This window comes from Esox lucius, chromosome 22, assembly GCF_011004845.1.
Source record: "Esox lucius isolate fEsoLuc1 chromosome 22, fEsoLuc1.pri, whole genome shotgun sequence".
Lineage (NCBI taxonomy): Eukaryota > Metazoa > Chordata > Actinopteri > Esociformes > Esocidae > Esox > Esox lucius.
In genome coordinates, this window is record NC_047590.1 from 9,905,032 (window position 1) to 9,920,829 (window position 15,798).

At 41.7% G+C, this 15,798-nt stretch overlaps 2 protein-coding genes across 2 annotated transcripts; one reads left to right on the plus strand and one right to left on the minus strand.

The window, feature by feature from the left end:
- Nucleotides 1–305: 305 nt before the first annotated feature.
- On the plus strand, nucleotides 306–5,724 carry pcnp (PEST proteolytic signal containing nuclear protein). The gene is given in 6 exon segments (XM_010891108.4): nucleotides 306–369; nucleotides 1,100–1,152; nucleotides 1,154–1,336; nucleotides 1,465–1,539; nucleotides 1,951–2,003; nucleotides 5,067–5,724. Coding segments are annotated over 6 exon segments (528 nt in total). The 5' UTR covers nucleotides 306–320; the 3' UTR covers nucleotides 5,182–5,724.
- Nucleotides 5,725–6,130: 406 nt separating this feature from the next.
- On the minus strand, nucleotides 6,131–15,681 carry LOC105022565 (interleukin-18 receptor accessory protein). Its single transcript, XM_029116682.2, has 10 exons — nucleotides 15,354–15,681; nucleotides 14,881–15,166; nucleotides 14,399–14,579; nucleotides 13,565–13,745; nucleotides 13,359–13,427; nucleotides 12,405–12,528; nucleotides 11,890–12,047; nucleotides 10,996–11,133; nucleotides 7,768–7,941; nucleotides 6,131–6,906 (listed from the first exon to the last, which is right to left on the minus strand). Exons 1-10 carry the CDS (start codon nucleotides 15,439–15,441, stop codon nucleotides 6,464–6,466), a joined length of 1,842 nt encoding a protein of 613 aa, XP_028972515.2. The 5' UTR covers nucleotides 15,442–15,681; the 3' UTR covers nucleotides 6,131–6,463.
- Between the last annotated feature and the right edge of the window lie 117 nt (nucleotides 15,682–15,798).

Genomic DNA, 15,798 nt, shown 5'->3' on the forward strand with positions numbered 1-15,798 from the left:
TGGTAGAATTACACACAACGCCACCTATCGATGAATACATAAATGTAGGCCCACACGAAGACAACATACAAACAGCACACAGGGTACAAATGCACACATACTGTGTCTTTTGAATAGAATAAATTGATTTTACACCCATTCAATCATTAGTCTTTTATATGTGTATGTTATTCATTATGGTTTACAAACGTCACACTCAGCAGCATATATACAGCATTTCAACCCCCGTCCAGTTGAGGGCGGTAATATACCTGCTAGTTCGTAATGCGCAATATGTTTTTATTGGAAGAAGAAGTTCGTTCGCAGACATCACTGATGTTATGGCGGATTACAACAAGCACAGCACCAAGCGGCGCTCTGATGATGGAGGTGATACTAGTACATTTTTAGGGGCAATGTATCGTTATCTTGTTGAAATTAAACCAAAAGTATACGTCAACTCCATGTAAATAGTTACTGCAATAAATAGCCCCTTAATCATCGTCCTCTCGATGGATCATCGGCCTGTCCCCCATTTAGCTAGCTAGCTAGCAGATATTAGCAGCCATTGGTGTAGTTACGGTGGATGTTTACGAGCTACCGAGGCTTCCAACGTGTTTACCTACCTAGCTATCTGGTTTTATAATATACCTGTCCTTGCTAACCTCATATGAAAATAGTAAGGTAGACACTGTTCTGCAACAGCTTATGATGCAACAATGTGTATTATATACATTTATTTGATTGTCTTTCAAGTTATTTTGTCCGTAGACAACTTCTGTGGCATGCATCCAGTATAGTCAAAAGACATATCTAGCTAACGCATCCATGCAGGATGTAACATGCATGTCTAACGTGAGACTTAAGAAGGTTAACATTGATGCAATAAACGTATCTATTTTGAAAATGGCAGTAGCTGTAGAACCATGAAAGTGGTTTGAAGTGACTAGATTTATGACAAAAAGACCACCCAGAACACAGTGTTTGGTCCTTTGGCACCACATTCTGCAAGCAGGTTAACCCATCTGCCTGCACCTACACCCGTCTCCCAGGTAACAATAGGCCACTATTGGTTTCCTAGGCAACAGTTGCTCACCTCGGTAAGTTGTTTCACCTCCAGCAGGACCGGAGGAGAAGGGAGACAGTGTGAAAACTAAGACTGTCTCTTCCAGCATTGGAGGAGGGGGGGGGGGGCGTGGGAAAACGCTCAGCCCGGGAGGTCAGCCCCGGCCCGGGAAGGGAATCAACCTCAAGCCACCCGGTACCCCCGGCCCCCAAAGTCTCCAAGACAGGGTTTGGTCTGATTAGCCAGCCGATAAAGAAGCCTGCACCCATCTCCATCAAGCTGGGTGCTAGTGTAAGTACCGGGAGGGGTGTGTGTGTGTGTGTGTGATGAATACAGTGAATAAGCCCAAGAAAATGTGATTCTATGACTGATTGATTGATGGATGGATGAATGAGTGTGTCTCCTTGTTTCAATTTTAGAAACCCAAAGAGCCTTTACCTGTACCTGCCAAGAAACCAGCTCTGGCCTCGGTTTTCAATGACGACTCTGATGATGTGAGTTACACACACAAAATCACACACAACTATATCCCAATAGATTGTTAGACTATCCAAACAGACTTCTGAGGTAGCAGGTAACCTAGGGGATGGAGCATCTGGCTAGTCAATGAAAAGCTGCTAGACTGAATTCCAAGCCAGAAAGCCGATTAAGCCCAGTTGCTCATTAGGTTATCACAGTAAAATAAGAAGGTGTTTTCAGACAACCTAAATGTTCAAGTAAGGGTTTTAAATGACACAATACACACGTTATAATACCAGTGGTAACAATACATTTGCTGCTAAAATAAACATAACACCTGATGTAACAAGTCTGATGTAACAATACACATTTTATAACACCTGTTATTACAAGTCTAAAGTAACAATACACATGTTATAACACCTGTTTCTCTTGTTGTCTGACAGAGTGAGGAGGAAATGCCTGCAGAGGCCAAGATGAGGATGAAGAATATTGGCAGGTGAGATCCGTGGTTTCCATGAGCACAATCAGCTAAAATCTTTTTCCTGTTCATTTACTAGGTTACTTTTGAAGATTTGTACTGTATGAAGCTATAATGGAATTATTGAATACACAATCAATGGAATTATTAAATGCACAATTCTGGGTTAATATAAATGTGCAGTATAGAATCTATTTGGACCTCAAAAAAAAAGAAAAAAGATATAAGCTCTTTTACTGTCAATAAAATGTATTGGTCCAAATCAAAATAAATCGTAATAAATGTAGGTGGATTGTTGACACAAAACCATGAGATATTTCCACCCTGTTAGGGACATACACCCCACTATCAGAAAGTGTATCAATACACCTAGATTTTATATTTCAAAGACAACAAATGTCCATTATTCTATCACAACTTTTTTTCTCCAACGAGAGTGGTTTGTAGCATTACAGGATAGAAAACAATACCAACAATTAGAATTTAAAATCAAATTAAGTGTGTGTCTAAAACAACAATATATTATGTAAAGGACAATGGATGCTGACCAGTCATTAACTTGATATATTTCCTAACAGGACTTCTGCTTTTAGGGACGTGCTCCACCTTGTTAGATTATATTTTTAACAGTGTGGAACCTAATCATGTGGACTATATTTCGTTTGAATGATGATGAACATTTGATCCGGATTTGAACTTCTCGTGAAATGATAAAACATTATACATTTCCTATTTTTAATAGGGTGGAAATTCATGAGTGACACATACAGACTAACATTATGAAACTTAAAAAAATATGCAGCTCTGGTAAAATTTAAGAGACCATGGCAATTTTTTCATCCCTATCCAAAAAAGTTGAAAAGGAAAGTTTTGAGTGAGTCTCTTAATTTTAACCCTTCTGTTCCTCACTCAAAACCTTCCCTTTTGACTTTTTTGGAAAGAAAAGAAAAAGGTGCAGTGGTCTCTTAATTTTTTCCAGAGCTGTATACTGAACCAAGATTGGAGTAGTTACTTTACAGGTGCTGGTCATATAATTAGAATATCATTCAAAAGTTGATTTATTTCAGTAATTCCATTCAAAAAGTGAAACATTCATTCCACACAGACTGATATATTTCAAGTGTTTATTTCTTTTAATGTTGATGATTTTAACTGACAACTAATGAAAACCTCAAATTCAGTATCTCAGAAAATTTGAATATTGTGAAAAGGTTCAATATTGAAGACACCTGGTGCCACACTGTAATCAGCTTATTAACCCAAAACATCTGCAAAGGCCTTTAAATGGCCTCTCAGTCTAGTTCTGTAGGCAGCACAATCATGGGGAAGACTGCTGACTTGACAGATGTCCAAAAGACGACCATTGACACCTTGCACAAGGAGGGCAAGACACAACAGGTCATTGCTAAAGAGGCTGGCTGTTCACAGAGCTCTGTGTCCAAGCACATTAATAGAGAGGCGAAGGGAAGGAAAAGATGTGGCAGAAAAAAGTGTACAAGCAATAGGGATAACCGCACCCTGGAGAGGATTGTGAAACAAAACCCATTCAAAAATGTGGGGGAGATTCACAAAGAGTGGACTGCAGCTGGAGTCCGTGCTTCAAGAACCAACACGCACAGACGTATGCAAGACATGGGTTTCAGCTGTCGCATTCCTTGTTTCAAGCCACTCTTTAACAAGACACAGCGTCAGAAGCGTCTCGCCAGGGCTAAAGACAAAAAGGACTTGACTGCTGCTGAGTGGTCCAAAGTTATGTTCTCTGATGAAAGTAAATTTTGCATTTCCTTTGGAAATCAAGGTCCCAGAGTCTGGAGGAAGAGAGGAGAGGCACAGAATCCACATTGCTTGAAGTCCAGTGTAAAGTTTCCACAGTCGGTGATGGTTTGGGGTGCCACGTCATCTGCTGGTGTTGGTCCACAGTGTTTTCTGAGGTCCAAGGTCAACACAGCCGTCTACCAGGAAGTTTTAGAGCACTTCATGCTTCCTGCTGCTGACCAACTTTATGGAGATGCAGATTTCATTTTCCAACAGGACTTGGCACCTGCACACAGTGCCAAAGCTACCAGTACCTGGTTTAAGGACCATGGTATCCCTGTTCTTAATTGGCCAGCAAACTCGCCTGACCTTAACCCTATAGAAAATCTATGGGGTATTGTGAAGAGGAAGATGCGATACGCCAGACCCAACAATGCAGAAGAGCTGAAGGCCACTATGAAGGCCACAACCTGGGCTCTCAAAACACCTGAGCAGTGCCACAGACTGATCGACTCCATGCCACGCCGCATTGCTGCAGTAATTCAGGCAAAAGGAACCCCAACTAAGTATTGAGTGCTCATACTTTTCATGTTCATACTTTTCAGTTGGCCAACATTTCTAAAAATCTTTTTTTTGTATTGGTCTTAAGTAATATTAAAATTTTTGGAGATACTGAATTTGGGATTTTCATTAGTTGTCAGTTATAATCATCAATATTTAAATAAATAAACACTTGAAATATATCAGTCTGTGTGGAAAGAATGTATACATTATACAAGTTTCACTATATGAATGGAATTACTGACATAAATCAACTTTTTGATGATATTCTAATTATATGACCAGCACCTGTAGCTTTGAACTGCTTTTTTCCCAAAAATGAGTTCACTCACCTGAATGTGATGAAATTGCAGGCGTTTTTAATTAAAGGAGAATTACTACAAACTAACAGGGTGGAAAGTGATAATAGGGACACATTGTGTTTGAAATATAATATAAAAACATAATAATAAATTATTTATATTGAGCAATTTGAACTAGGACTACAAAATAATGTTTTATGCCTTAGATTTTTCATAGTAGTGGATGACTACCCTGGGACATAACCCCTTGAGATATGGCAAAATACCCGTAATTGTTCAAAATCCCTTTTAACATCAATATGTTTTTTTTTTTAGTTTAAGCAATCCTGCCCTTATGATTAAAAGCTTTTGGAAATTACATTTGTACTATTTTAAACTGAATGAGTGTAAGAAGATATCATATTTTCCTGGAAACAAAAATGGCACCACATAGTAGGAATTACCTTTTCATATTTCACCACAGGGAGACGCCAACATCAGCAGGCCCTAACTCCTTCAACAAGGGGAAGCAGGGATTCTCCGACCACCAGAAACTTTGGGAGAGGAAACTCAAGTCTCAGACGGACACTGACCAATAGGACTCGTCCTTATTGGTTATCAGTCACAGAAGGACAAGTAGGGCTCGGCCTGACTTGGTTACCGTGATGACAGTCAAAATGCACAGTGTGTTTGTTTTGATGTGGAGTGACGTCACCTTGGTTATGCGTGCTTTTGCTTCCTCGTTTGTCTGTTGACGATGGTGTAAAGAAAATGTACATATCTAATGATGGTGGAAACATTTGTGCTGTTTTTTATATATATATTTTTTGTGTGTAGTTTGTGTGTGTGGGCGATAACGGCGTACCAGACCGTGTGTAGGGAAGAGCAATGAGGTGATATATTTTGTGAGTGGGATACCTTTGAGACGACTAGATAACTTCCTTTGTCCTCCAGGATATCTCGCTACATTTTGACAGACAGAACTGGATCTTCACTTCCTGTACCAACCTTTGTCTTCCTCTGAATTTGGCACCGTTTGTCAGACATTTATGGAGGGACCCCACAGACATTTTCCTGTAATACCTGGGGTCCACATGAAATATTAACACTGATAGTAGTCCAATAAAAATCCATTACTTCAATTTTTTATTTTATTTAATAAGAAAAGCAAGGTGACTGCTACACACTACGCATTCATATTTATAATTTCAGGTCTTGATGAAAGGTCTGGACATACCAAAAGTAGCTGAGAAAACAATTGTGAGGTGAATAGACATGAGGTCAGCAGTTGTATTTCCTTCACACAAGGTTATTGTTTAGCTGTCAGCTGTTTCCCCTCGAGCTTATGACGCGGTTAAATTAAATCCGTATTTCCTATTTACTGCAGTATGGATGTTGATTCTTCATCATGACCTTGTAAATACTAAAGCTTTTACAATATATGCCTACCTTCTAGTTATGTGTCTTTCCTAATAAATGGGTCGATATTCCATTAAAGGGAGTTACTGGAAAAGTAAAAATGATGCAAATTAGCCCATTCGCCCACCAAAGTAGACTTAGATGTGTGGGAAATGGTAAGGGTGTATTTAAAGAGAAAGGACATTTCTATTTTATGATACATTGAACCACTGGCCTGCTATTAAATACAGCACTGTCAAGGAGCAGGGTTTCTATACACATCTGTTTTCTGTGGGTTCCAGGAGGTGAAACAACTGCAGGCTGCAGGTTTTCACACAGGAAATGGCTGAATCGATTCATGAACACATTGCATAATTACAAAACCTCACAGTTGCCCTATCGAAAACATGCGTGCGGCAGGTTTAGATGTAAATCGCGGTTTCGTTCTTGAGAACTGGTGCAAAACTGACAGCCACTCAAGACTCATCCCAGCACCCCCCGAGGCGGCATGGCCTTGCGGAGGGATCTCCAGAACCTCGATCCAGGGTTGGAGCTGGTAACCATCCGTCCCTGGTCTCTGGGGTTCCAGTACAGAGTGGGCAGAACTCTAATGGCCCTACGGACCACTGGGGGCAGTGGACCGGCAGTGGTCCCCGGGGACCGGGGCAGGGAGAGAGGTGTGCTGGGGTGGCCGGGTTCGGCGGCGGTGGGGTCGGTGCCCAGGCCGGTAACGGGGAAGGGGGGAGGCCTCGGGTTAGGGCCGGTGCCGGTCCAGATGAGGAGGATCCGGAGGCGTGCGTTCTGCTGCAAGGCTCGGATACCCGTCTCCAGCTCGAACAGGCATGTACTGGCCATGTACTCGGGACTCATCAGACACACCAGGCGCCTGCTACTGTGAACGGCCCACACCACATCCTCCGTGTACGCTGCAGCACAGATTTAACACACACATGCAAACAGGAACCGATACAGATGTTAGTATAACAGAAGGGAAAACTGCTTAAGTGTTAAGCTGGTTCTGAACCACATACCGCTGGTTTAATGCAGTATTAGCCCCGTCGCCCACCAAAGCAGACTCGTGAGACGTGTGGGAAATGATTCAGAAGTAGACTAAAGCTGATTCTGAACCACATACCGCTGGTTTAATGCAGTATTAGCCCCGTCACGCACCAAAGCAGACTCGTGAGACGTGTGGGAAATGATTCAGAAGTAGACTAAAGCTGATTCTGAACCACATACCGCTTGTTTAATGCAGTATTAGCCCCGTCGCCCACCAAAGCAGACTCGTGAGACGTGTGGGAAATGATTCAGAAGTAGACTAAAGCTGATTCTGAACCACATACCGCTCGTTTAAAGCAGATGTAGGTTTTTTGTTTGTTTTGTTTTTGGTGAGATGAATATGGTGACAGGTCTTCCCCCTAGTCGTCAACACCAAGAAGGGATTGTGCTACTTTCCACCTTATTCTGACTCGGTGCATGGACTGTGCTTTGGCGGAAGCCTGACCTTAACGAGACCAGGAAATCCCTGCCGTTGATCATCTGATGAATGACGGGCTAACACGCATCACCCCGAGTAACCCCAAACCACACGTGAGCCCGGGTACAGCAAAGGCCCAAACCTAAAATGTGGACTGCTTGGCAGTAGAAAAGAGCCTGTAGGCCACTGCGCCACCTGAGAACCCTGTAGTGGACTCGTTTTTTTACCGAAGTTCCATGGGCTCTTGTCAAAAGTAGTACACTACATTGGACAGAATGCTATTTGGGATACCACCTACAGTCCGACTCACCTCCCCCAGGCAGCAGGTCTCTCTCCAGCAAACAAAGGCGGTAGCCCCACGTCCCCTCCAGAACCCGGGGCAGGAGCACCTCCAGGGGCTCCTTTGTCGCATGTACTCCCCCCACCTCCTCAGGGCGGGAGGTACTGGGCACGTAGGACACGAAGGCGTCGAACTCCTTCTCATCTGTAGCGTCAACACAGCATATAATAAATAAATAAAAAAGTCTTATGTTCCACCTGGAAGTAAACTTAGGGCAGAATGGGGTAAGCAGAGCCCTTTTTACACTATGGTGTCACATCCTGGTACGCAGCAGCATATTGCAGGCTGATCACCCTTTTGAACATTTGCAGAAAAGTTTGTGCTAAACATGGCTGCTAGCATCTTGACTAGAACATAAATCTGATCACGTTAATCCAGTACTAGCCTCTCTACACTGGCTGCCCGTTATGGATAGGGCTAAGGTTTTACTGTTACCTTACAAATCATAACTTGTTACTGCTTATTGGGACACAATTGTGACTGAATTGGTCCTGCCGTACATACCTATAGGTACTCTATGGTCACAGGTTGCACAAACTGTACAATACATAAAATTAAAAGAAACTGGCCATTCCCCATGTACGGTAGATCCATTACTGTGGAATGATCTGCCAATTTTATGTGAGAGACAAAGATTCACGTGTGTAATGAAATCTCATCTCTCCAGTAAGGTCTATCATTACGTTAAGTCTGGCCTAGGATGTGAAGGTGAACCACAGGATCAAGACTGAAATAACAGGATTTATGTGTTCTGCTGGGAGCACTACCCCCACAGTGTCTCCAGACACACTGCAGTAGTTTGTGCCATGGAAATGGAGTCATTCTGAATTCAATGCTAAGGTGTCCTTTTGGATCTGTGCAGCGTTCTTTGAAGTGCTTAAAGTACACGGAAATGTCTCTCGTCTTGGCTGTTGAGAGGGGATTTTCTGTTAATACTGCCCTTTCAGAAGAAGCAAAATAACTATACAGCACAGAAACTTGTGTGTGATTATTAGTCAAGTGTGGGGGAGGGGGTTATTTGAAGTCTAGAGATGATATCTAGCTGTATGTCTGCAATGCTGAGGCATGACAGATTATTAACCAAACAGCAGAAAGGGGATTAAAAAAGGTAGAAACCAGGAAGAGGCTAAAATGTCCTGTAAAGCAAGATAATGCACACTGATATTCAAGAGATTTAGAAAATCCAAGGAAAAGGAAGCATAACTTTCTGCATTCAGATGTTGAAAGGCACATGTAAAGTGTTCAACTATTATGGAGAAAGAAACTTGAATACAGTGGGGAGAACATGTATTTGATACATTACCGATTTTGCTGGTTTTCCCACTTACAAAGCATGTAGAAGTCTGTAATTTTATCCAGAAAATCACGTTGTATGATTTTTAAGTAATTAATTAGCATTTTATTGCATGACATAAGTATTTGATACATCAGAAAAGCAGAACTTAATATTTGGTACAGGAACCTTTGTTTGCAATTACAGAGATTCGGGGCTGTCGCTGGGGAATACAGACTTTCAGCTGTTTCTATTGGGTTCAGGTCTGGAGACTGGCTAGGCCACCTTGAGATGCTTCTTACGGAACCACTCCTTTGTTGTCCTGGCTGTGTGTTTCGGGTCGTTGTCATGCTGGAAGACCCAGCCATGACCCATCTTCAATGCTCTTACTGAGGAAAGGAGGTTCCCCATCCATCCTCCCCTCAATACGGTGCAGTCATCCTGTCCCCTTTGCAGAAAAGTATCCCCAAAGAATGATGTTTCCACCTCCATGCTTCACGGTTGGGATGGTGTTCTTGGGGTTGTACTCATCCTTCTGCTTCCTCCCAACACGGCGAGTGGAGTTTGACCAAAAAGGTCTATTTTTGTCTCATCAGACCACATGACCTTCTCCCATTCCTCCTCAGGATCATCCAGATGGTCATTGGCAAACCTCAGACGGGCCTGGACATGCACTGGCTTGAGCATGGGGACCTTGCGTGCGCTGAAGGGTTTTAATCCATGACGGCATAGTGTGTTACTAATGGTTTTCTTTGAGACTGTGGTCCCAGCTCTCTTCAGGTCATTGACCAGGTCCTGCCATGTAGTTCTGGGCTGATCCCTCACCTTCCTCATGATCATTGATGCCCCACGAGGTGAGATCTTGCATGTAGCCCCAGACCGAGGGAGATTGACCGTCATCTTGAACTTCTTCCATTTTCTAATAACTGCGCCAACAGTTGTTGCCTTCTCACCAAGCTGCTTGCATATTGTCCTGTAGCCCATCCCAGCCTTGTGCAGGGAATAAATTATAGAAAAATTTTACAAAGTGATATTCTGTATTTTAGTTTTAGATTCCGTCTCAGTTGATGTGTACCTGTGATAAAAATTACAGACCCCTACATGCTTTGTAAGTAGGAAAACCTGCAAAATCGGCAGTGTATCAAACACTTGTTCTCCCCACTGTACATTGGGTTGGTTCACTGTTGCACAGAAGATGAAAGCACATATGGAGTCAACAAACAGACCAGTTGTAAAAAGCATAAATGTTATTGATAATGACGAAGGACTCCACATTGCATGACAGAAATGATAGGCAACAGAACGGAAACAGCAGAGTTTTGACTGGCATGGAGCTTCCGGTGTTCCAAATTACAAACAGCCACAGTATGTCTTCACAAAGTTCAGGGTGCTCTGCTACTCCTCAGTTGCTTAAATGTATTACAAAGAAAAACGGCCTTTTCACCAGTACACCCACATCCTTTTTGTGAACTAGAACTGACATTTATGTGTGATTTTTACACCTCGCAATTTCCTGTACGCAATCCATGACATCCTGTGCATCAACTTCGTGGTAAGTGTAGTGCTGTGGAAGGATCAGTTGAGGTTCGGCCTGCCCATTTGGCTTCCGTCTGTGTGTGTGTGTCTGTGCCAAAATTCTAGTTCAGGATCCTCATTTTATTTAGCAAAAGCAGGGGTCACTCTTCCTTGGTCCACGTGTAAGACATGACAGGGAATAAAACATTTTGAAATAGGAATTTCCAACAAACAAGCAACTGCAACAATGTAAACAAAAGGGAGTGTGAGTTTCATGTAGGCCAGGGGTGCTGATGGGAAAGGATGTGACGGCAGTTCCTGTCATTTGGAAAATCCTGTTTGCCTACCTTAATAACAGAATCTTCGTGCGTGTGTGTGTGTGTGTGTCTTTATGTGTGGGTGTTTCCTACCTATGGTGATCTCCCTGTATGGCCAGTAGACTCTGTAGAGAATTGTGATCTCCAGCCAGTAGATGTGCACTGTAATGCCGAGGCTGGCCAGGAACAGCATAGACACCAATGGGAACACGATCACAAGAGTAAGCGATTCTATTGGATGAGAGAACCAACACATCGCACGGTATCCGTTATTTGGAGCAGATGCAGTTATGGTTTGGGATCCCACACATTTAAAGCAGAGGCGTTAATTCAGGCAGTGAATTATGGACTTTCAGTTAATGATATAAAAGGTCCACGTTTTTATGATTTGAACCACGAAATAGAACCAGGTCAATGGTTGGCTGGTTTCAAACCCTCAAAGTGAATCAGCTAACTTTTCTATTTAAATGCATCGTTTTATAAGCATCAGACTGTGTGTGCCGTACCATACTGTTTGGAGTGTTACCACTGTGTCTATTGAAATTAATCTGAACGTAGATGAAAACTGGAACCTCAACCTGAAATTTTCTTTTTGATGAATGAGGTTAGAAGATAATAATATTCTGGTGTAGAACAAGATGCCTAATTGAAGTGGTCTCTAACGATGTTTGCTAAACAGTAGTCAGTTTACCATTTGTAAACTGGGGAAGCAGAACTGATTGGTCGTGCTTATTCAATTTAAATTTGGCCTATTTACTTCAAATATATGTTTCACATGTGGGTCAAAACAATTTGTTCTGTTAGTTATTGTGTAAGTGGACTCTAAACATGGTCAATAATGTTTTATTTTGACCATATGGACGGTCAGTCCGGCCATTCATGGACTGGTCTGTGGTTACATTTCTCCAGACATTTCCCAGTTTGTATCAAAACAATGGCAGGTAACAGCAAGATAGGTGATTACAAGGGTTTGATTGCTGCTCGTACCTTTTGGTTTTCTTTTCAACCTGATGGTAGCACTGCTGTTGCCTACAGAGTTCTGGGCCAGACATGTGAAGGTAGAGTCCAGGTGTATCAGCTTCACCTCTGGGATCTGAGCTGTCCTGACCACATTGAACTCTTCAATTGTACTCAGATTCACTTGCCTAGAAAGAAGCACAAACTTTGGTTGAGTTCCAAATGACACTCTATAGCCCTGCACTCTAATAGACTGCATAGTTTGAGTGGTAGATTTGTGCATAACTTTTTTTTTGGATATATATATATATAATTTTATATATATATATATGTACAGCTCTGGAAAATATTAAGAGACCACTGCACCTTTTCCTTTCCAAAAAAGATGGAAAGGAAGGTTTTGAGTGAGGAACAGAAGGGTTAAAATTAGGATAAATTGAAGGCTTTTTTGGAAAGCAAACCAAAAGGTGCAGTGGTCTCTTAATTTTATCCAGAGCTTTATATAATTGATTATCGTAATGTATAAGGCATATAATAACACTCACAGCTGACCAATATGTTCCATTAAGACACCTGGGTTGCCATGGGAACTGACCAACCACTCGACCACAGGGTTAAAGTTCTTCTGGAATCCAAACTGCACTCTACACTCCAGAGTGTGAGGCTCACCTGATGATAAGACAATGTATTGCTTTATGAAACAAACTGAGTACGGAGCTACATTGTAAGGGCGCCAGAGACAATTCTATCCTGTTTCAAACAAGTTATCAAGAACTGCTCTTTTCATCGGGGGAAATTGGTTGTGTCTTATTTTGTTTGCTAAAACAATCATTCATTTTAGGAAGATTATGACTTTTCAGCTTGAAAGAGATAAAAAAAATAGAGTGGCTCTTAATAAGAATTACAAAATGTCATGGCTGAGACGTGAAAAAACGGAGGATTGTGGAACAATTTTATAAGAGCACCACAAAAGGATTTTAATATATGCAATCAGTTTATAGCAAGCCACTCAACTAATGGGCTCTGAAGTTTTTTGTGTGAAAAGAAAAGAGCAAAATCCTTGAGGAAAACATTCCCATTTCCAACATGCATATAATATACCTTGATATAATTGAGATATTTATATATAGCATTTTGTTTTTTATAAATGTTTGAACTTTTACCGAATTCATCTTCCACTTGGACATCATAAGATATTGTTGATTGATGATAACAAAAGAAAAATCTCGTTTTGTAATGCAACTGGAAAACTTCAAGGCGGTTAATACTTTCTGAAGGCGCTGATTCCTGTAGTGTACAAACGGCATCCTATTCCCACCTGACTAATGGAAACAGTTCCCATCTTTTGACCATGACCCATAGTTTAAATCTAGTGCCCCTAGAGAATAGGCCATGACCTAAGAAAACAATATCTCATCAACTCTGATCTAAGGAAAGGAGAAGTTGATCACATCAATCAAACGAACCCATTGAGCATGCCAATCAATGAATACACTCACCTAGCTCCACCTCTTCGGTCTCGTTGCTATGGGGATAAATCATCCTTGGCGGGACTTGGGTGTCACGTGCTGTTGAGGTAAAGTTGTGTGGGGGGGTATGTTACTGTACTTGTTGTCATGTGGGTGTGTTTATGTGCTTTCATTTGACTTGCGTGTTCATGTGAAAGCATTTTGTGAAACAGCAGGAACAGTTGCCCCTTACTCGCCTATGACCGAAACCTTCAAATATCTTCTAACGGTCCAGGAGATTCCATCATCTTGTCTGCATGTGTAGTCACAAAAATAATCTTTAGCATCAGTCACATAAACATTGTTCAGTTGAAGGATCTGGCCGTCCACCACGAAGATGTCCCTCTTCTCCCTCAGTGAGCATACAGCCTTCTCCTTCTGAAAAGGAACACACACGTGACATTATTAATAGAACTCAGAGAAGATTAACATACAGGTGTTGGTTTTTGAAGGCTCTGCCTGTCCTTTACAGAGACGGCCCAGTTATCCCTTACTCACCTACACTACTCTCATTCTAATGAGAACCATACAGGTGTGACATTCTCAAGAGATATGGACAGGAAATCCATTCTACAGAGAAACATACAGGTGTGACATTCTCAAGAGATATGGACAGGAAATCCATTCTACAGAGAAACATACAGGTGTGACATTCTAAAGAGATATGTACAGGAAATCCATTCTACAGAGAAACATACAGGTGTGACATTCTAAAGAGATATGTACAGGAAATCCATTCTACAGAGAAACAAACTGGTGTGACATTCTACAGAGAAACACACTGGTGTGACATTCTCAAGTGAAGCTACATGTGGATATGGATCTGGGTGTGTAGACCCACAAGCTACTGCAGGTTCTCCAGATGAAGTCAGATTTAATTTTGTGGGCCTCACAAACATCAGGTTGCCCATCCCTTTCTAGATGCAGCAGAATCACCCCATAATCAACTTTTGAATAGTGCAACCTGACCTTAGCTCATCCATCAATTGTTTCTGTAGCTGCTTGTTAGAGATAAACTTGAAGAAAATCACCTGGTACCATGTGACATTCGGACCTCTGAACCCCGAGGCAGAGCAGTTTCCACAGTTGACCCCAGGGCAATAGATCTTGCCACCTTGACCTAGTATCAGAGTGTCCCCAATTGGCTCTGTATGCTTACACCCGAGACTGCCTCTGTCCAATACCTCTAAAGAGAAGTTGAGCACGGTGCCACTGTGAGAACAGACATTCACATTCAGTTTCATCAGTAAGGTTTACATTTTTGTTACTTCCATGAATGAATGTTGTGACTTGACATGTTTTGGTTGTTGGACTGCATTACGTCACTCCTTCATTTGACCAAAACTAAATCCACTTCTGATCCTGTGAAACCAAAATCAGTCCTGTGCATCTCTTGCTAAATTGTTATATTAACCCTGTCTAATAGAGTAAACATTAGCCCTTTCAAATAGTCAAAATTATCCCTTTCAAATAGAGTCAACATTAGCCCTTTCAAATGGAGTCAAGTACTAACCGTGTCAAGCACATGTACGTCCCAGAGTGCTTTGCAGAAACGTTTGAAAACCAAAGCGCGTTCCCATGTCTTTTCACCGCTACGTCATCTATGAAGCACTTTCTATCACTGTTGGTTTCCCTTTCTGATCTCAACCAATTGGCTTCCTCCGGGCTGGCTGAGATGTTGTAGAGGTGTCCACAGAGACCAGCAGAGTAGGGTTTAGCACACTGCATTACAAACACGTCTCCGGAGACAGCTTTGTAGCCATACGTCTCTGTCGTCAAGCCTGGTTTCAAACATTCAGCTGTACCACACAACAACATACAGATATGAATTAGCCAAATGCTAATATCATAAAATACATCAGGTCCATTAGCATGTTATTCCTATCTGGTAAAACCTAGAAGAAGTTATTATCATTATCATTATGTTCAATGGATTTTTACAATTCTTTGCTATGACTAGAATGTGAAAGCTGAAAAGATAAATACCTCCTTTGTTTTTGCAGTGACCTTCATATAAGTGGTTCTGCAGAAAGCAAGCAGTGATGAGGAAATCCAGTGTGACCCTCGTTCGCATCCCTCATCCCTTCATTTATACCAAGCGTACCAAACCCTCTGAATCCAGCTGGCATTCAGCCTCAGCTCTCCTTTTGATCTAGCTTTCCCTGAAACCTTTGCACTTTCAAAACTCTACAACCGGAAATGTGATTTCCTTGTAATCTGAGGTAATTATTTAGACTAGTTGAGCTGCATTCGACTGAGCTAAACTGTTGCCTGTCAGTGCTCAATGCCTCTAAATAGTAATGTATCTTCTAATCTGTCCTCCACCTCCACAGATGATGATACGTTATGCAAGATATAGTTTCCTCATCACCAATTTTGTAAAGTGTCATCAGCAATTTCCTGTGTTGAAAATGTATTTGGTAAAATGCCA

Excerpts from the sequence above, each read along its gene's own strand:
- LOC105022565 (XM_029116682.2), bottom strand. The coding sequence starts at position 15,441 with ATGCGAACGAGGGTCACACTGGATTTCCTCATCACTGCTTGCTTTCTG. Across the intron at positions 13,746-14,398 it reads CGAATGTCACATGGTACCAG|AAGGAGAAGGCTGTATGCTC; the intron begins GTGATTTTCTTC and ends GTTCCTTTTCAG. Across the intron at positions 6,907-7,767 it reads AGACCTGCTGCCTGGGGGAG|CGTACACGGAGGATGTGGTG; the intron begins GTGAGTCGGACT and ends TCTGTGCTGCAG.